The sequence below is a fragment of the Hemicordylus capensis genome, chromosome 3, assembly GCF_027244095.1.
Source record: "Hemicordylus capensis ecotype Gifberg chromosome 3, rHemCap1.1.pri, whole genome shotgun sequence".
Taxonomy (NCBI): Eukaryota; Metazoa; Chordata; class Lepidosauria; order Squamata; family Cordylidae; genus Hemicordylus; species Hemicordylus capensis.
Window position 1 is genome coordinate 300,454,827 of NC_069659.1, and position 21,571 is coordinate 300,476,397.

Genomic DNA, 21,571 nt, shown 5'->3' on the forward strand with positions numbered 1-21,571 from the left:
CCCTCATAGATACAGCCATGTAGTCAAATATGACTGACTATGTAGGATTGAGACAAGCAGAATGTTTACTTTGTGATTGTGACCATGATTGGCTCAGATCACTCCAAGGACTGAGAGTAGCCCTCAAGAACCAGCAGCAAAATAGCTGCAGTTAGGGATAGGAGAACTACAGTATGCCTGCAAACAGCCATGAACAATCATGTGCACAGTACATTTACAGCGTCTAGGAGAAATTTCATCTCCCCCGGATCCAAATCAGCAAACATTTGGTGAGGCACTAATCTTGTCTCACTCCCCCAAATCTGAAATGAAACCCATTTCTGCTAGATTGACCTAACGTACACTGGAAGACTTGGAGCAACTGGGATTCTCATCCTCCATCTTCCCTCTCTAAAAAATGAATCATGCTTTCTTAAGAATGCAATGATCAATCTTGACTTTCTGTATTTCACTTTATAAACAGGCTCTTAAAAACTGGAAATGAGCAATGAACTTTGGTAGAAGGAAGCTGATCAATTATTCCTCTGATGCTTGATCTTGTGACCTTATTTTCTCCTTTAAAGACTACACTATAAAGCAAGGGAGCTTGTCTGACCTTTCCTTGCACTTATGGCATAGTCATTTTTTCTAAAAAGAATACATGATTTATTATACAAAAATAAATGGCATCAAACTGCTTCACAGTTTCCAGTCTCATTGTATAATATAATTACAGTTAGATAAATTCTTCAAGAATGGCTGAGTAGCCTAATATTATGACCAACTTCATTCTAAACAGTCACAAAAGGAATTGGGTGGAATAAGAAAAAAGATAAAGATTCTGCTTTCTTGGCATGGCGTGCAAATTATCCAACAGAGGTTTATGAACTTCCAAAGGTCTGATAGACAGGAAAAGAAGAGTTTAATTATCCTGCCTAAGCTACATGATTGGCACCGCCCACTGCTCATCTGAGTAGGTCAGAGGCGTAACTATAGGGGGGGCACGTGCCCCGGGCGCCATCTTTTCTGGTCACGTGGGGGGCGCCGCCATGACCAAATTTTTTTTTAATTTTTAAATTTTTTTTGTTAATACAAATGTTTCCTGCTCAGTGCAGCAGCACTGCAGCAGTCAAGGGAGCGCATCAGTGCCCCCTTCCCCACGAGCGGTCCCTTCCGCACTGCCTGCGCCCCCCCCATTGCTTTGCTGGCGCCTGGCAGCCAGTCAGTGGCCTGGCTTAGTGGCGGTGGCGGGCGCTTGTGAGGAAAAACCTAAGTATAATGTAGTATGTTGGGGGGGCGGCGGGGGGCACGTGGGGGGGGGGGCGCCATTTCAGTGCTTGCCCCGGGCACCGTTTTCCCTAGTTACGCCTCTGGAGTAGGTGGTAAGGACTTAGCACCGAAAACTCTCCCTAGAAATTGGGGGAGGGCTGGGTGATGAAGTGGGATGAAACTGCTTCCTTGCTCATTATGAAATTTCACAGTGGCACTTATCCCAATGGTTGAAATGCTGATGCTCTTCCTGCCAGCTGGTGGCTACCACTTTATTTATTAATCCCTGCCACCACATATTTATATACCACACAAAACCTGCAATTCTGGGTGGTGTACAACAAAAACAATACAAATTAAACAAAATTAAAAATGATTAAAATATTAAAATAATTAAAAACCCAACACTAAAAACTATTAAAACTGTAAATCTAATTAAAAGCCTGGGTGAACAAATGTGACTCCAGTGCCATTTAAAAGGTTGCCAGAGATGGGGAGGATCTTCTTTCAACAGGGAGTGCATTCCAAAGCCCAGGGACAGCAACGGAGAAGGCCTGTCCCCAAGTAGCCACCAGACAAGCCGGTGGCAACTGGAGACAAACCTCTCCAGATGATCTCAACGGGCAATGGGGCTCATGGCAAAGATGATGTTAAATACCCAGGGATAAGTTGTTTAGGGCTTTATAGGTAATAACCAGAATCTTTTATTTTGCCTGGAAACTTATCGGCAGCCAATGTAGCTCTTTCAACACAGGAGTAATATGGTCTCTCTCCAAGATGACTCAGAGACCAACATGGCCACCACATTCTGTACCAACTGCAGTTTCTGGACTATGTACAAAGTCAGCCTCAAATACAGCCCATTGCAGTAGTCCAGCCTGGAGGTTACCAGCATATGTACCACGGTTCGAAGGTAATTCATCTTAAGAAACGGATGCAGCTGGCATATCAGCCAAAGCTGATAGAAAGCACTTCTGGCCACTACCTCAACCTGGGATACCAGGGAGAGGTTTGGATCCAGAAACATTCCCAGACTGTGTACCTATTCCTTCCTGGGGTGTGTGACCCCATCCAGAACTGGCAGATAAAAATCATCTTCCTATTTCTGTCCCCGCATAATAAGTACCTCTGTCTTATCTGGATTCAGCTTCAGTTTGTTATCCCTCATCCAGTCCCACACTGCCTCTAGGCAGGGGCATATCTAGGGTAGGGCAGGAAGGGCACGTGGCCCGGGTACCTCTTGAAGGGGGGGCACCATTTTTTAAAATTTTAAAATTTTAAAAATGGCAGCTGAAAACAAAATGCCCACCATGCATGCTCAAATGGCCTCTGTGAGGCCCTACAGGGGGGAGGGGAACCTTTGCAGACACCCCCCACAGCCTTTAGGAAGCCCCCCATAGGGGCTACAGGTAAAAAATTTTTTTAAAAAGTCACTGTACACTTGTTCAGTTTGGCACTATGTACAGAGAATCAGGGCTTGTGAATACTGAGCTGAAGCTTATGAGCTAGGATTGTATTCATTTGCTGTTACTTTGCTTCTTGTGATAAGTGAATTAAATTTGATGTCTTAATAATATGGCTCTTAATGGTGAGTTTGTCTTTGAATCAGTGTGAAATCCTTAGTATTAAGACCCACTGGGAGTTTCTTGCTCTCTTTCTCTCATTTTAAATGTCTTTCTGAAATACTAGAATATATTCCAAGCAGTGGAATAGTTTACTCTGCATATCCTTTAATTATTTCCAGAGTATCTGGGAAAAATCAAATTCTCCATTTATTTTTAAAACAGATGTAATAGTGATGCTACAATGCATAGTAGAGAATAAGACAGGCACTTCTGTTTAGTTTTCCAAGTACACCTCCACATAGTATTTGGGTATTTCATGAGCCCCAGCATACTGAAATTTGTAGTTTTCCAGCATTTTTTGGTCTGGCTACGTCCACTGTTAAATAGTTTTTGAAATATTAAAAGTTTAATGAGCTTGACTTGTATTTTTCAGCTGATATTATGGTAAAGTTATCTGAAAGATGGGCGTCAGATGTTTGGACAGGGGGTGCTATTTCAGTGCTTGCCGTAGGCGCTATTTTCGCTAGATACGCCTCTCCCTCCAGGCAGGCATTTAGGGAGGTTATGTATTCTCCAGATGAGGTTGACATGGAGAAACAGATTTGGGTATCATCAGAATACTGATAACACCCTGCTCCAAATCTCCTGTTGTTCTCTCCCAGCAGCTTCATGTAGATGTTAAGCAACATCTGAGACAATATGGAACCCTGAGCGATAACATATGAAAGTTTAGATTTTGAAGAACAGCCTGCAGGAGACACCATCTGGAATCTGCCATAGAGGTAGGAGTGTAATCACTGCCAGGCAATGCCTCCCACCCACTATCAAAGTCACCCTATCCTAACCCTAGCAGGGATCCCTTGCTTTCATTTAAAAAAAAAAAAAAAAAGCTAAGCTCCAGCCCTTGTAGAAGTGGAGTTATGGAGCAAAATGTGTGATCACTATTTTTCAAGTGTTTGGATACTTTGGTGTATAATAACTTTTCCTTATAATGAATCCCTATGAGGATTCATTGTAAACATTCATTTCTTCTGTTCATTTTGACTGTCATTGGACAGTGCCAACTGTCAACTGCCATGTGCCCACTATAAACACACACACACACCCACACACACACGTGCAAGGCAGTGGGGTACTCCGTTTATTTTTTAGGAATATTTAAGTGTTTATATTATTTGGTGTATTCATTGCACACCTTCACTTCTTCTGTTCATTTTGATCCCACTGCTTTGAGGGTGGGGTGGGGAATTAGTGGCATTCCATGTGCCAACCTCAAACCCGCAAACCACTGGGTACTCAGTTTATATTTTAGGAATTTCTGAGGCGTATCTAGGGTGTTTAGACTCTTTGGTGTGTAATAAATCCTCATAGGGATTCATTATGAGGAAAGGTTATTAGACACCAAAGAGGGATAACCCTTAGTGGTCTCCTTTACAGGTACTGGTAACTTTTAGACCCGCTTAGCTTCAGCAAGGAGGCTATATCAGGTGTTCTAAGAGCATGTCCTGGGCCTCTCAATTCCCTCAGAATGGTGCTACATCACCACAAACAGAGGAGCAAATTTTGGGGCAACAACATCTGCTCAGCCCTAGTATGGACCAGTGTTCCCTCTTACAGGGATTCCCAGATATTGTTGACTACAACTTCCCAAATCCACAGCTATAATGGCTTTTGCTTGGGGATTCTGGGAGTTGTAGTCAACAACATATGGGAATCCCTGTTAGAGGGAACAGTGGTATGGACCCTGCCTCATCAAACACCTGTTGTAGCAATCTAATCTCAGGATTTTGCCTGGACATCTGCTCATTTCATTCTATGCTTTCTCCTTAACCTGTTTCAACTCTGAGGTGATAAAATGAGGCAGATGACCTTCAGCTTCTGTTCTGCTCTAGATAATGAATTATCCATCTATTTAGTTTTATTTATTCCACATGAGTGTATAAATGGCACATTACAGAATTATATAGCTCTCAAAGAGCTTACAGTCAAACGTTGAAATTGGAAAAACAAAAGAAAGAATGGAGACCAAGTAAATGCTGTTAGACATACTTAAAACTTGGTTATATTGTAGTTTGAGGATTAAAAGGATATGCCAAAATGCTAGGCAGAAAATGTGAATTGTGGTGCAATTTGAAGGGCAGGAGAGAGGTGGAACCATGTGTAAGGGAAAGAAAGGGAGAATGGGCAGTGTTGTTTAAGGGAACAGGAATTCTGGGAACCATTCTCTGGCAGGTCTAACTCAGCCCTTTTATATTGATTTGTTCTTTAATTTTAAACTGTACCTTTTCTTTGCATATCTTTCCCCCCCCATCTTAGAGAGATGCTGAAACAATACCACTCTTTTTCTAATTTGGCTCATGTTGTTAACTATGACTCAATACTGTATAACACTCTGATTTATCAAGATTAATTTTCCCTAATGTAAACAACAAAACATATACAATGGCCCATCTGGGCATATAATTCTTGAAAGCACTTGCAAGAAAAATGGCACCCACATATCCAGATATACAGCATATGAATAATAAATAGCCATTTTAGGATTATATATTTGCCAGCACATAATAAGATGACATGTAGGATTTACACAGAAATTCAGATTTTTGTTTTAAACTGTTATATTCATGTTTAATTGAGACAGTATTTTACAAGATCTGTGTCTTGGGCAGGATTTTCCTGCTGTTTTTAACAGTAAAGCACATTAGTAATCCTTAGTTTAATTATATCTGAAGTTCCTATATTTTTTTCTACAAAATAAACTGAACATCTGTAGTTCTCAGGTATATATAATTCAACTGATTGCACTAGAAAGTATATGTACTAAATATATTTCATACCAGCTGTTGAATTAAGAGTCAGCTATAGAGCCTTTAAGTATATTACTTTAATAGAATAACAATATGCACATGTGCGTGCAGTTTCATTTCTCTGATTAACGTCAGATCTGTATGTCATTATGAGATGTGCTTTCATCCAGAAATTCTCATTCAGTTTGGGTCACTCTCTTTGGGATGCTGGATATTCCACACTGTCAGAGAGCAAAGCAGGATACAGGTGGCATAGCTGAGTGGTAGCAAGCATGACTTGTCCCCATAAGCTAAGCAGGGTCCACCTTGGTTGCATATGAAAGGGAGACTAGAAGTGTGAGCACTGTAAGATATTCCCCTTAGGTTATGGAGCCACTCTGGGAAGAGCGTCTAGGCTCCAAGTTCCTTCCTTGGCATCTCCAAGATAGGGCTGATAGACATTCCTGCCTGCAACCTTGGAGAAGCCACTGCCAGTCTGTGTAGACAATAGTGAGCGAGATGGACCAATGGTCTGACTCAGTATATGGCAGCTTCCTATGTCCTTATATCCCCTCAAGATAGAAGTCCATTACAACAGGCTTTGGAAAGCAGCAGATGGAATTGACAGGCAGTGATATAGTCACAAATTCAGAAGCACAAGCACTCTCCATGACAGGACCCATAGACTTATCCCATTGGCCAAAGACTACATACCCCTTTAGATAGATGCAATAATTTGGGGGGTTCTGTTATAAGTCAAGGACAGTTTCCTAATCTGACAGAGCTTGAATCTCATGTGTCTTCATATTCACCTTGAAGACCAGCCTGGATTGTCAACCACAAAGGTGGAGGATACTCCTTGTAACAGAAAAGGTAAGAGGTGCCCTTTTGACTACACTGCTAAATTTTGGTCTTGCTTTTAAATGACAGCAGATTCAGTGACTGCAACCCTGTGCAGTCACACAGGTCTAAAAATCTTTTTAGTGGCAGTAGATGCGATAGACTGAGGGTCAACAGCAGCCAAGCCCTTACAGGGATCAATACAGCAATCCTATACACAAGGAGCTGGGTCCTTGTATACTGCCTTGTATACTGCCAAGAGGAAGAACCAGAAATTAACAATAGGAAGAAATATATTGTAAACGGTGTTTTATAAGAAAGTACTGGCAGAACCCTGATTGCTGGAGGTTACTACTTATCTATTGTTTTGTATTTTGTCTGGTCAATGACTGAAATAAAGTTTCCATTCCATTCCAACACCCACATTTACAAAAACAAAAAGGCTTTTGAGAGTAAATTCACTTCACTTTTTTAGCCTAGGCTAATGACCCAGAGGGTGGTCTTCCTTTCACTTCTTCCATGACAAATACAACATCCAGTTGCATAATAACTCTGATTTCTTTATAATTTGATTAAATAAATAAATAACATTCATTTTAATGCCTAATGATATATATGGACTCACAGTTATATGATTCATGTTGTAATAACTCTTTTCTAAATAAATATTGAGGCTGCCTGATCCTGGTGCTTCCACCCCCATTAGCCTGACTTTTAACCCCCGGCCCTAAACCATGATCAGAAGGCACAAGCACACCCTCAACCCCAGGTTCAGGATCGTGTGTGTGCTCTCACGGGATAATCCACCAATGCACCATGCCCATCATATGCTGCATTATGGGATTCCTGGAGGCCAGGACTCATTTTCATGGCCTCCAGTGACCCACACTGCTGGGAGCAGTGCAGACCATGTGGGTATGTGATGGTGCACTGGAGAGGAGCTCCTTGCTTGTCTGGAGGGAGGAAAGGTTCAATCCTGCCCTCCCCCCACCCCACCCCACCCCGCCCACCATCCCTGCCCCGTTATGGTTGTGAGAATGATCTTATTATCTTCTTGTGTGCAAATCAAAGCAGTTCATTCCTGCAGTGGAAATAATCCCTCTAGCTATTATTATTGCTAAAACCTCTATTGCAAGCCTCCTGGAAGGAAAAGCCAGACCACCCATTTCACAGTAATTAACAAAGAAATTGGGCAAGGCAGCTTTCAACAACCTAGCTTCATTCTGTAAAAGCAAACAGAGGCTTACTGTACAGAAAGGACAACTGAGATTAGCATGATGAAACCCTGAACAGGTTGCCTACACAACACCTGATGTGATAAAGCTTCTTGCTATTCCTTGCTATTCTTCTTGCAATTAATTGATGATGTGTATACTAATGGCTGGACTAATTTTTCAACCGAATTGGTTTTGCCATAGAGCCTTCAAGGAGCAGTAGATCTTTGCAGTTCTGAACAAAATTCAGAAGGACAACTGTTTAGGACTGCTTGACATACAATGTCTTCCCTATCACAAACTTCAGTGAAATCAACCCCCAGACCACCTTACTAGGAACTGTAAAGGAAAGAAACATTCCAAGATCTTCAAGGAGCCCACAACGTGATGCTTCAGTAACCAAAGACTATCTTTGGAAGCAGGAGTTACAATGAGAATAGCTTCGTTATTCACTTTAAATTAAAATAGGCTGGCTCACAAGGCACGGCTTTACTGGATTTCTCTAGTCTCTTTTATATATCATTAACAAAATGTACATACGGTATCTTAAGGAAAAAAATAAAATAAAATAAAATTAGACCCAGGAAACCAAATCTAAGCTTCTCTCTGGATTGTTAAAATGAGTCACTTCAGCTTGATGGAGCATATAATAATAAAAAGAACTGAAATGATCTTAGGAACGATGGCATTGAGGCTACAGCCTACAGGGCATGTTAAGAGAGAGACTGCCTATGGATCTAATTAAAATGCATCCAGGAATAAAACAAGGGGAAGAATCTATTCTGCCTAATTAGTAAGAAAGAAACTTGTACTGCTAAACTGGTGATGTAATTAGATATGCCACATACTGGGTTAGCTGGACAGAGTGATCAATCAGATATTATTGCTTGCAGTAATGGTGGAAAAGGGTGTGCCATGTAGGAGGTTTAAAAAAAGCAAAAGTATGGATGTGCATATCTCTTTCTGATGTCATGAAACAAAGGGAACTCTTTGGATTTGCATGACAAAGCACATTTCTTGCTGAGCTTAACATTAATATGACCAGTATTCTGTTCCTTCCACAACTCTCGTTTGAGTCAAGAAAATGAAGTTATCCTAGTTTGTGTACTGTGGCAACACATTCACACGTTTTCATGTGTTGTGGGCAGAACTTCATTGAAGCATTACTTTCTCCTAACCATCAATAAAATGTCACAGGAGAGGTGCTCTTGTAAGATGTATGAAGTGTGGTAGGTATTATATATCACATACCTACAAATACCATTTGTGGAATTGGTGTTTTGCAAGCAGAAGATACTGGCTTTTTCAGAAAGTTTGTAATGTTGATTGAGCCCTCGCTTTTAGTCTGTTGAGCTGAATCTGCTTTTTTAAAAAAATTCTATAAGTGTTTTCATGTTTCTATTTCATCTTTAAACATTTTAATATTGTGGCAATAGAACAAAAGGATTGTATTGTTTGCCAGTTCTCCAGGGTCCTCCTGCAGAGAAGTGGATATAATTTTTTAAAAACAATAAGAAAATAATTGCCATGTTCTAGAGATGAAGGCCAGGATCCAAAAAGCACATAAGGCATATCCAAAAGTTTGGGCCCAATTACTTGCACAATGGTATTTTTTACTTCTTCTCTTTGAACAGTATGTTCCCACACCATATCACAAGCTACTTTTAAAAATTCCCCACTTTCCCAAAACATTTACTATGTTGCACGAGAGGCTGCTGTTTGAGAAACACCACTCCAAAACCCTCTTGGGCATACAAGAGGCATACAAAGCCCCCTTGGGCATACAGTCAAGTTGTCCTTTGTCACCATGAAGGACTCTTTGATAACCCACTTTCAAATCTCAGACACAGAAGGGAAAGAAAGTAATCTGAGCCCCAAATTTGATGCCCACTATTCCTTTCTGCAATAATCAGCACAATCAATATTACAGTCAGTAGCAATTGTCAAATGTTATCTGTTACCATATTCTCTAATCGTGAATGATTAGGGAGGAGATGCTAGTCTGTCATTATGAACTCTGTAGATGCCATTATCAACATGTTCGCAAATTGGACAACAAAATATGCTTACACTAAATGAAAAATCGATTGCTGTTAAATGTGGTAGGTTGCTCTGACTAATTTGGATTGACACCATCTTTGTGACTTGCAAAACAGTGCATGAAAGCAAATAGCATTATGGAACCATAATATTATTCAGTACTGACTGAGTGGAGTTTTGTGTAGACAGCCACACACAACCCATAGGGCTAAAGTGATTCACTGATGCAGCCACACATTCATCATGTTTCTGGCATACCTACCGGAAGAAAATCTTTTCTTCTGAGTTAGGAAAATTAAAAATTATCTTCAGCAAAACTTTATATGATACTTTCTCTAGACCCACAAGTTCCAACCTAGTCCTGCCTTAGATCATGTAAGATGTTTCAAAATCTTAGGACACTAAGCCATCATAAATTCATTGCAATTTAACCGAAACCTATTCAAAGCACAGAGTATAATAAGTTCAGCACTACTGGAATCATGGGCCACAATCAACCTTATAAGCAACTCTATTATCTATCTATCTATCATATTTTTACACCACCCAAAACTTACGTTGCTGGGCGGTTTACAACAAGATTAAAAAGTAAAACATTAATTAAAAACAAAAACAAAACAAAACAAATTAAAAACAAGAAATGTAAAACACAATTTAGAATGTTTAAAACAATATTCTAAAAATAACATCCAAAACTCTAGGGCTTGGTGCAGTCTTACTTGGTCAGTTGACCAACACCTTTTAAATAATTTGTTGGATTTAGATAGTCATATGGATAAACTTTGTTTCATTGTGCATTCCACAGAGTTTCAAGCATTGTGTTTCAGTTCCAAATCTCTTATTAGACCAAATTCAAAATTTTTCACTTTTCACAATTTCTTTTGTGAGTACTTACCTGATTAAAGTGCAGCAGTTTATCAATTAAGTTACTGATGTGTTGGTCCAATCCTCTGACTTTCAATTCTGGGTTATTAATTTGTGCCTTCAGTCCACTGGTAACCACTCTGCTAGTATAACTGCAAGAAAAAAGAAAAATAATAATAATTGTACTTAGGGAAAATTTCCTTAACTTTTCAAAGTCAAGTCAACTCACTTCTCTCTCAGTCTAACCTACTTCACAGGGTTGTTGTGAGGAGAAACTTAACTATGTAAACTGCTCTGGGCTCCTTCGAGGAAGAACGGAATATAAATGTTTCTTTTTTTTAAAGTCTACTTTGAGAAAATTGCCCAAGTCAAGTATACCCAAGCCAGTCATTTAAATGAAATGCAGGCTTGGGGTCTGAGAATTTGATGGCAGCAGCATCACTGGGGCAAAGAGTCCTCAGGGCCATTCACACGACCTACCGGGTGGGTGGGCAGTGGGAGGCTTCACACATTTTGCCTTCCCCCCAGACGATCAAGCTGTGCTTGGTGGGAATGCGGAGCATGCTCCTACACAATCAGTGCTGCTCCATGTAGTGCAGGGCAGGGTGGAGTGCTCTGAGGCCAAGACCTGTCATCCCAGCCTCCAGGTATCCCACAGTACATTGCACGCTGGGTGCGATGCACTGGGGAATTCCCCAGGGGACAGGCACTCTAGGCCCCCATCTCTGTGTCAGGGCGAGCTGCAAGCAGCCTGCGCTGACTTACGATCCTGGCAGCCAGGTTAAGGGTGCAAATGCTGGACGAAGAGCCAGGCTTTGGTCCTGGGTTTGGCACCATGGTGCTGCCAGGGTCTGCATAAATCCCGACAGTTCTCGTGGGGAGCCCAGCCAAGCCTGGGCTTTGCTGCTGGTGAGAACATCCTCCTCATGTTGTTGTTTGGTTGGTGTTTTTTTTTACTACCCTGCAGGTTGGAAAGCAAAGAGAAACCAATTCCTTATGAAAGTTTGGCTTAAGATTAATCTGCCAGCATAAATGTTCTACATTATGTGTGAACTAGTATATGATCCTGTTCAAGAACATGCTTGAAAACTAGAGAGAGGACATTCCCAACAGTTGGCTGTCCATATTGCATGAATATCTCCAGCATGGGAAAGCCCATTACTTACTAGGTATGGATTACACACACACACACACACGCTTTTTCTATGTGGAAGTTCAAACTTCACTGAAATAAAGAGGAGGCAATTTAGAGACTGCTGTTGTAGTCCCATTGAGCTCAGTAGGGCAACACCACTGCAAATAATATCTGAGTTATTCTGTAGTATTTTGTTTTGTTCTTTCATTATTCAAATCAGCAGTGGACCCTTGAGCCAGCAAGTCTCTCTTTGATGAATGATATACATTGCTTTGGTTGTAAGTTGTATTTGTTGGAGATGGAGTTCCAGTCTAGTGCATCGAACTTTTGCACCAACTATCCTGATGACCACTAGGGGCACTGTGAGTAGAGGTAGTTAGTGAGGGTCTTCTTACCTGTCCCTGCTTTGCCTCTAACTCTATGATCCCTGCTGTGACTCCTCAGGTACTTCCTGTAGAGAGTCAGTCCTCTTCTTTTCCTCTTAGAGAGTAGATGGAAACATCCCTCTCCCACTACCTATCCATTATGTAGCAAATAGATAAGACTAGGTCTTTCCTATCCAAAATGTACTTCACCAATAAACCTATCTAGTTTAGATTGTACAACAATCTCCGTGTGTTGTTCAAATAACTGCATCAACTAAACTCTGCACTCTACTCTGTAACTGTCATGGGTAGCTTCCTTTCAGTGCTTTGCTAAATAATTACAAACCCCAACAGTATCTTTCCATTATACTAGCTTAACCTGCACAGATCATCTGTGTACTAGGACTTTGTGGCTCTTCTTGCCTCCCGCCACAGCCCCTGCTTTATTGTTTAGTGTCAGCCAGTCACTATCAGCCGCCCCCTCCCTGCGACTCGCTCACTCACCCCCTCTCCACTGCATGTTCACCCCTCCCCGCCACTTGCTCACTCACTCAACCCCCCTCACTGCTTGCTCGCTCACTCACTCTCGCCCTATCCGCTCCTCTTCCCTATCTGCATATGGAATCCCCACCGCCCAATCACCATGGTGATTCTTCCCTGTTACCTCCGATTGATAAAGACCTGTGTGGGTGATAGATGGGCTCATTTTATAGGCTTAGTCAGAATGTTGGAGGGGGGAAAGAATGGTACCAATGGGGGGTGGGGGAGAAACAGGAAGCTATAAATTTCAGCTTGTTTGGTGAAAGAAAGGCTGAAAACTTGCTGCATGCACAGCCAGTATTGTCTGAATGCTCAGAAACACAGCAGCCACTGCTCATCAGAGGACAAAGAACAGCAAAATGTTAGGCATACTGGCTCCCTTTAATTTGCAGTGGGAAAATTGTCTTTGATCCAGGGATAGCTGCAAATCAAAATAATTGTTGGGTATTGATAATCATCAGTTGATCATCATCAGGTTCTAATACAAAAGGAAAGCAGGCTTCTGCAAAGACTAGATTGCCTCTTCATGTTCTATGGGGAGATATTGCCTGCAGGGGTTTGCCCATGTAATGCCAAAGAGATGGAAACAGAGGGGTATGCCCTCCTTTTCTGTAATTTCTCTTCTGAAATGTGCGAACAAATAATTGCTCCTCTATTGGCCACCCAGCAGTGCAGGTCTGCTTAATTTTATGTAAAATATTTTGCAACAGACAATTTTTTTTTGAGTGTCCTTAGAAGTGACAATGTACTTGTCAGTGGCAGTGAAACAAATGGTGAACTGAAAAGCTTGTTCTTATGGAGGTTATCTTAGGGCACGATGACTACTAGTTCTCTATTGGTTACTATGGGGTTTTGTTTAAGCAGGATGACTATATTTTTTCCTTTTTCTTAATTTTAATCCTCGTCCCTATGGCCACAATCAAATAAGAGTCAAGTACAAAGAGAGCGGGGGAATGACTTGCCTAGCGAGCAGGAGGTTGCTGGATCAAATTTCCGCTGGTATGTTTCCCAGACTATGGGAAACACCTATATCGGGCAGCAGCGATAAAGGAAGGTGTTGAAAGGCATCATCTCATACTGTGCAGGGGATGACAATGTTAAACCCCTCCTATATTCTACCAAAGAAAACCAAGGGCTCTGTGGGAGCCAGGAGTCAGCACCAACTTGAGGGCACAACTTTACCTTTACAAAGATTAGATGAAGGAAAGCATTAAATAGTTCTTTGGGCTTACCTTTAGTGCAATCCTACTTGTCCTGTGAGCAGGTTAGAACTGGTTCCATTAGAGGTCAGTATAGCCCACTCATCTCCCACCAATGATACACTGTCATTTGGCTGCCACTGCTCTCTGCACATGCCCAGTCAAACAGCACGAGTGTTCATTTCTAGGAGAGATCCTCCACACCTCATACTGCAGCATGCAGTATACAACTGCTTCCCATCTCCTTCCCAGGGCTTCAGAACTCAATCTCTGCAGAAGCAGAAAGAGAGCTGTATGCAGGAAGCCCGAGGCAGAGGTTTCCAGCCTTCGCTTCCCATAGATGTACAACAGCCATCACCCCAGCCACAGAGGTCAAAGGCCATTGTGGCTGGGGATGATGGGAGTTGTAGTCCAACAATATCTAGGAAGTTGGGAAGGGAACCCTGACCTAAGGAGAAGCTGGTAGCTCAATGCAGAGGCCTCATGAGTGGGTCTTGACTGAGTATGAAGGGAAAGCAGTTTCTCAAAACACCAAGGTAGTACAGTGCAGAGTTATACTGACCTCTTCAATGAGTGGCTCCAAGTCTGCTTTGCTGTGCAAGGACAAGCAGGATTACACTCCTTGTCTGCAGTATTGAAAGAACTCTAGCCTGCACAGGCTATTTACAAATATTTACAGTATAGTCTATTTACATCTATGCCATTCACCAAGTAAATTCTGTTTGAGCAGGCAAGAGGATAATTCCTTAAAGGTGGTACAAGGTGGAAACATCCTTTAGCATCTTTTCCAATTGTTCTCACCTTTTAACTGCTTAGGACATCTATCAAATGATCAGGGCATCATACTCATAAAACAGAATCACAGGCTTTTCCTTTTTTTGGAAATGCAACCAAATAAGAGGCAATGCCCTTAAGCACCCATCCAAGAGGATTCACTAATTTTCCAAGTCAATGAACCTGTGAGAGATTTTCAATATCTGATGGTACAAATCCCACCCTAATTTAATTATGCATCTTTCGCTAGATCAGCATCACCTTTTGCATAGTACTTAGGTTGTGCCATTTTGAATGTCTTCATATAAATTATGTGTGGCTGGCTGATTCAGTCTGAAAAATGAAATTGAAATCCTTTTTCATTGTTTTGTACAGGTCATTCCTAACATTACCCCCCACTGCTTGGCATAAAAGAATTAAACAAGAATATCCAACAATTTCCTTTGCTATAAATGAGACACAAAGACAGCTGGTACGGATATTATTAGAGAACCCAAGGGAGCATGCTTTTGCCAGGCATCTAGTTATATTTTACAGTAACTAAAGAGAAGAGCCAGCCTCTAAAGAGAAGGTGGCAGACTGCTCCTGTACCATATTCCCACCCAAACAAAAGTGCTCTGTTCTAGGGATTTACTGATCCAATGATTTCTGTTATCAAAGTTTGATACCAGATTAATCATTTTTAATATGTGTTCTGGGCAGGTTTTCTGCAGGTGTATAAGGGCCCTAGTCTAGTATACAAGAAATATCTTGCCTATACACAAACACCTTAAATGACATCATTGTCCATTGTATTTATACAAATATGACTTGTTTTATCCCAGATGCAAACCGATGGGAGGCTATATAATGTCTGTTGTCCAGACATTATATTGCTCTCGTACAATGAATGTAGTGTGTACATAAGTATAAATCTGTACAGAGGTAGTGTGTACAATTCAGGTTTTAGTCAGGTGTGTACCAGTCAGGTTCTTCTAGTGAGGTTCACTTTTAAAATGAACACAGATACAGTTATTCACACAAAAACAAGTACAAGTGTACCAAGATACAACATAACGTCTGAATAGGGCTAATGGCTCAACATAATGTGGAGACTAGAGATGTGCCCGAAGCATGGTTCGAAGTGTGGGTCAAGCACTCTGAGGGAAATGAGGAAGGGAACTTTAAAGAAAAAGGAGAGCAGGTACTTACCTGCTCTCCACTACCCCTTCCAGATTCCTGCTGGGGCAGTGTGTGCCCCCCAAATCCCCACACACTATAAATACACACATGGCTTCTGTGCATGCACAGGTGCTATTTGTATGGTCAGCATGGTGTTGCTAACCATGCATATGGCACCTACTCACAATTTACCATTCTTACAAGTTGATAATTTGGGGGGCTCCAGCTGTGTAGGGCAATGATATTTGGATAAATAAACATGGAACTTATTTAAAAGCAAAAGAATAGAAGCTCAGTTGGAATGCGTCCCAAGATGGAGAAAAGGTGCCACCAAGTTCAGGAGGATGCCAGCATAGCTAACAAGCAGAGTCAGGGTATCTATCAAAGGGAAGAAGACTTCCCTCAGAAAATGGAAGTCCTGCCCAAATGAAGAGAACGGAAAGGAACATAAACTCTGGCAAATGATCCTAAATCTAGGAGCATGCTGTTCCTTCAAGGTAGGCTGCCACCAGTTGAAGACTGATCTAAAGCCACTGACCAGGCTTAGACATAGCTTCAACAACCTAGAACTGTCTGGCTTGGGACTTACAGTCACTGTACAGCCAGAGTCCACACAACCCAGGTCTAGTCAAGAAGATTTTATTCTGAAAAACAACTCAACAGTAGCGAATGACCTTACAAGGCACATGGGGAAGAGTTTTGCAAGTAACCCTCCAGAACCTGTTAAATCAGACTAAAGCCACTTCTAAGTATATTAACTTTATTAAGAAACGAGGGTTGCACATAGAATAAGGAATGGGGAGAAAGTAGGTTCAAAGTGGAAGTAAAGAAAGGCACACAGGAATTCAAAAGAAAATACAAAAAACATTTACTAACTGACTAGCACTGAGTTTTACCTTAGTCTATAAGTAGGCAGGTCCTTGGCTGAGAAAGTGTTAATCTCTACAGCTTCTCCCATGGAACACCCATTTGCAGATTAAAAGGGGTGAACACTGTCCAGGCCTTTGTCCTCTAGCTTTAAAGCCATGAGAGAAGGGGTGATCTGGGCTCAGGCAACTGTGGGTCTTGCACCTATCCGTAGTTCAAAGAGTTTGCAGGACAGGAAACAGAGGGTAGGAATAAATGGACAGTTTTCACAATGCAGGGAAGTAAGAAGTGGGATCCTCCAGGAATCTGTACTAGGACCAGTGCTCTTGTTCATAAATGATCTAGAAGTTGGGGTAACCAGTGAATTGGCCAAATCTGCAGGTGGCACTAAACTACTTAGGACAGTAAAATCCAAAACAAATTGTGAGGTGTTCCAAAAGGATGTCTCCAAACTAGGTGAGTGGGTGACAAAATGGGAAATGTGGTTCAATGTAAATAAGTGTAAAGTGATGCATGTTGGGGCAAAAAAACCTCAACTTCACATATACACTGATGGGGTCTGAGCTGTCAGTGACTGACCAGAGGAGAGATTTGGGGTCATGCTGGACAGCTTGTTGAAAGTGTTGATTCAGTGCATGGCAGCTGTGAAAAAGGCCAATTCCATGCTAAGGGTCATTAGGAAGGGGATTGAAAATAAAAATGCTAATATTATAATGCCCTTGTACAAATCTATGGTGCAGCCACATTTGGAGTACTGCATACAGTTCTGGTCATCATATCTTAAGAAGGACATTGTAGAACTGGAAAAGTGGGCAACCAATCAGGGGACTAGAGCACCTTCCTTATGAGGCAAGGCTGCAGCATCTGGGGCTTTTTAGATTCAGAAAGAGGCAACTACAGAGAGAGATGATAGAGGTTTACAAAATTATGCATGTAGTAGGGAGAGTGGACCGAGAGAAATTTTTCTCCCTCTCTTACAGAACTAGAACCAGGTACCATCCCATGGAACTGAAGGCCAGAAAATTTAGGACCAACCAAAACCTTTTCACACAGAGCATAAATGATCTATGGAATTCTCTGCCATGGGACGTGGTGACGGCCACTAGCTTGGATGGCTCTAAAAGGGGCTTATACAAATTTATGACGGACTGGTCTATCAGTGGCTGCTAGTCTGGTGGCTATAGGCCGCCTCCAGCCTGGTAGGCAAGACACCTCTGAATACCAGCAACAGCAAGAGAGAGGACAGGCAGTCACCTCTTGCCTGTGGGTGAGAAGAAGCTAGGGATGTGCACAAAACCGGTTTGCCTGGTTCGGTTCAGATCTGAACCGGGTCCGAACCAGGAGGGGGTGGTTCGGTTTTGGTTTTGTCCGAACCACCCCCTGGTTCGGTTCGGATCCGCACCAAACCGGTTTGGACTGGTTCGGATCTCGAAAAGTAGCTAGGATGGTAGCTGGCACCCAGGGGTACCTGTCACCCAAACCCCAAAGCAATCGGACACTCGTACGATTTTTAATGAATTTTTGAAAATTATTTTTATTTTTTTCTCATAGGATATAATGGGACTCAAACCAGACCATTATTCCTTATTGTGGAGCACCCATTGGTGCCAACAACCATGCAAACCCTGAAGCAATCAGACACCCCTTTGATTTTTTATGAATATTTGAAATATTTTAAATTATTTTTCAAATAGAGTATAATGGGACCCAAACCAGTCCATATCCCCTATTGTGGAGCACCTAGGGGCACAAAAGCAGGGTGGGTGGTAGACAGACAGTGGTGCCTACCACCCAAAAAATCCCAACGCAATTGGACACTCCTCTGATTATTGGTGAATTGTTAAAGTATTTTTGAATTCCTCATAGAGCATAATGAGGATTGCAGCAAATGTATAGCTTCACGTCGGGGGGAAAGGGGTGTCGTAGAGTGCAATGTGGTGGCTGGTAGTTCCTAGGGTGGGCAAGGAAGCTACCTGAATTATTTGAAAGGAATTGGGCAAAGGGGTGATTTTAAAGTGATTTTTGAATTTTACGCGTCTTTAAGGTTTTTCTCCATAAAGAAGCATGGAGGTGTCAGCAAATGCATAGCTTCACGTCGGGGGGAAAGGGGTGTCGTAGAGTGGAGTGTGGTGGGTGGTAGTTCCTAGGGTGGGCAAGGAAGCTACCTGAATTATTTGAAAGGAATTGGGCAAAAGGGTGATTGTTGAAGTTTACGTGTCTTTAAGGTTTTCCCCCATTAGATATAATGAAGGGTGTATTGCTTCACGTCGGGGGGAAAGGGGTGGCCTACTGCGGTGTGGGGTTGGTGGTAGTGCCGGTTAGGGACAGGGAAGCTACCTGAATTTTTTCAAAGAATTTGGGCAGAGGGCTGATTTTTGGTTAATTGTTGAAGTTTACGCGTCTTTAAGGTTTTTCCTCATAATAAGTTATAATGGAGCTTTCAGCAGCCCCATAAGTGCACTTGGGGGGTGCTGGGGTGGCCCAGAGCGAGTGGTGGTGTAGTGCACATAGGGTGCCAACTACCCCCATGGGTTTCTAACCCATAGGGTACAGGGTTCTCTTGTTTCTGAGGTATTGAGTGTGGATTCTATGATAGCAAATGAGATTTTCAATGAGACACCATGAATCCACTCTAATATGCTATCATAGAATCCACACTCAATTCAAAAATCACTTAAAAATCACCCCTTTGCCCAATTCCTTTCAAATAATTCAGGTAGCTTCCTTGCCCACCCTAGGAACTACCACCCACCACATTCCACTCTACGACACCCCTTTCCCCCCGACGTGAAGCTATACATTTGCTGCAATCCTCATTATTCTCTATGAGGAATTCAAAAATACTTTAACAATTCACCAATAATCAGAGGACTGTCCAATTGCCTTGGGATTTTTTGGGTGGTAGGCACCCCTGCCTGTCTACAACCCACCCTGCTTTTGTGCCCCTAGGTGCTCCACAATAGGGGATATGCACTGGTTTGTGTCCCATTATACTCTATTTGAAAAATAATTTAAAATATTTCAAATATTCATAAAATATCATAGGGGTGTCTGATTGCTTCAGGGTTTGCATGGTTGTTGGCACCCATGGGTCCCATTATATCCTATGAGAAAAAAATATAAATAATTTTCAAAAATTCATAAAAAATCGTACGAGTGTCCGATTGCTTTGGGGTTTGGGTGACAGGTACCTCTGCGTGCCAGCTACCATCCTACCAATCTTAAGGGGTCTGAACAGGTCCAAACCAGTCCGAACCAGTTCGAAACAAACCACTCCTGGTTCGGTTCGAATCCGAACCGGTTCGCACATCCCTAGAAGAAGCATCTGGTGGGCCACTGTGTGAAAAAGTATGCTGGACTAGATAGGCCTTGGGCTTGATCCAGCAGGACATTTCATATGTTCTTAAGCATTTTAAAGTGTACTCAGATATAGTTTGGAAAATAGGCCAGAGAGTCTCTTTATGTTCTGGTGTGATGTATTCCCAAGACCAGTCCCAGTTAGTAGCTATATTTTGCACTAACTGCAGCTTTCAGCCACTGAATTTCCTAAGTAATCTGTTTCATCAGCCATCACTCCACAAATAGTCCAATTTCTTGCCTCCATGAAAATGAAAATCAAGATTTGCATCACAAAAGTTTCTGATTAGTTTTACTACATCTCTTCATTAAATGCCTCACTGCCTTTGAAAAACCTAAGTCCATGAACATATTAGTTTAAGTTGCAGAAGTAGCAAAGGAACGATTTTGAGGACTATAAAAAGACATAACCATACTTTAGTATCAAGTGAAAGAATGTGATTTTGCTTGCAATAGTATCATATAAAGCAACATCCATTCCTTTCAAGCTGTGTGCCCTTTCAAAATTACTGGGGAAAAGAATTGTCCATCCTTTCCTAAACATATGCAGATTCACAGATTTAAATCCTTTGCAGCTCCTTTTATGGAGGCACTCCTATTGATTAGAGAGATACTGCTCTGGAATCGGTAATTTGAAGACTTACCCTACGATATGTATAATTAAGGGTGTTTAAGATAATAGCTTTAAAGCACTCATGGGGAAAAAGGTAATGCAAGTGAAGCACAATGATATCAAAAGGCAGGTATAAAAGGACTACCATTATTTTCAAGAAAGTATTCAGCAAAGTTCAAACAAACAGCAAAAATAATAACGAGAGAAAGATAAGACAAAAAGGGCAAGGACAAAGAAAAACAGATAAATCTTTTTTAATTGTCTGTCTGGCAGATAATCAAAATGTTTGAACTTCCTAGAACAACAAATCAGGAGCTTCAACAATGAACCCTATTAGCTCGATTATAAATGCTCATGCTACATATAAAAACAAAAATGCTCCTGGCTCTTGAAACTGCTGCAAACAGGTATCATTACGTGATACTTGTCCTGTATTGTTTTATGACAGCACTCAAGAGGAATGATTGCTACTGATTGTGTTTTTCTAATTGTCTTGAACTTCAAAAAAGCAAGGACTGTCAGGTTTCTGGCCAGAATATGTGGCTGGCAGGCTGCATCATTTGGCTTGTTGGTGAATATGCTGGGCAGGCCTCAAGGTCATCCACACGACCAGCCGGAGCAGCAGGTGGGCAAGGGGGAAGGCTGGTTGAACTCACCTTCTCCCCTAATCTAAGATTAGCGCTTTACTTATCTAAAGATTAGTGCTTTACTGTTGCTGGGAGTGCGGAATGTGCTCCCAGACGATCCACACTGCATGGTACAGTTCAGCACTCCAAAGACCAGGATGACATATCCTGGCCTCCAGATATCCCACACTGCACCATGCGACATGACCGATGCATTTGGGAATTCCCCCAGGAGACAGGCATTCTAGGCACCCATCTCTGTGTCAGCTTGGGCTGAAACCAGCCCCAGCAAACACATGATCCCGGAGCCCGGGTTAAGGATTCACTCTAGCCCTTAACCCTGGCTAAGGGCTGGGTTTAAAAGCTGGGCTAGGCAG

The 21,571-nt window shown here is 41.9% G+C and overlaps 1 protein-coding gene across 2 annotated transcripts in view; it reads right to left on the minus strand.

Annotated features, from left to right (window-relative positions):
• The window catches only part of LOC128350372 (glypican-5-like), a 710,193-nt gene that overhangs the window by 282,921 nt on the left and 405,701 nt on the right, over positions 1–21,571 (minus strand). For both annotated transcript variants that reach the window (XM_053308595.1, XM_053308592.1), the window contains one exon: positions 10,589–10,709. In XM_053308595.1, coding sequence (XP_053164570.1) covers positions 10,589–10,709 — 121 coding nt within the window. The remainder of the gene's footprint in view (positions 1–10,588; positions 10,710–21,571) is intronic.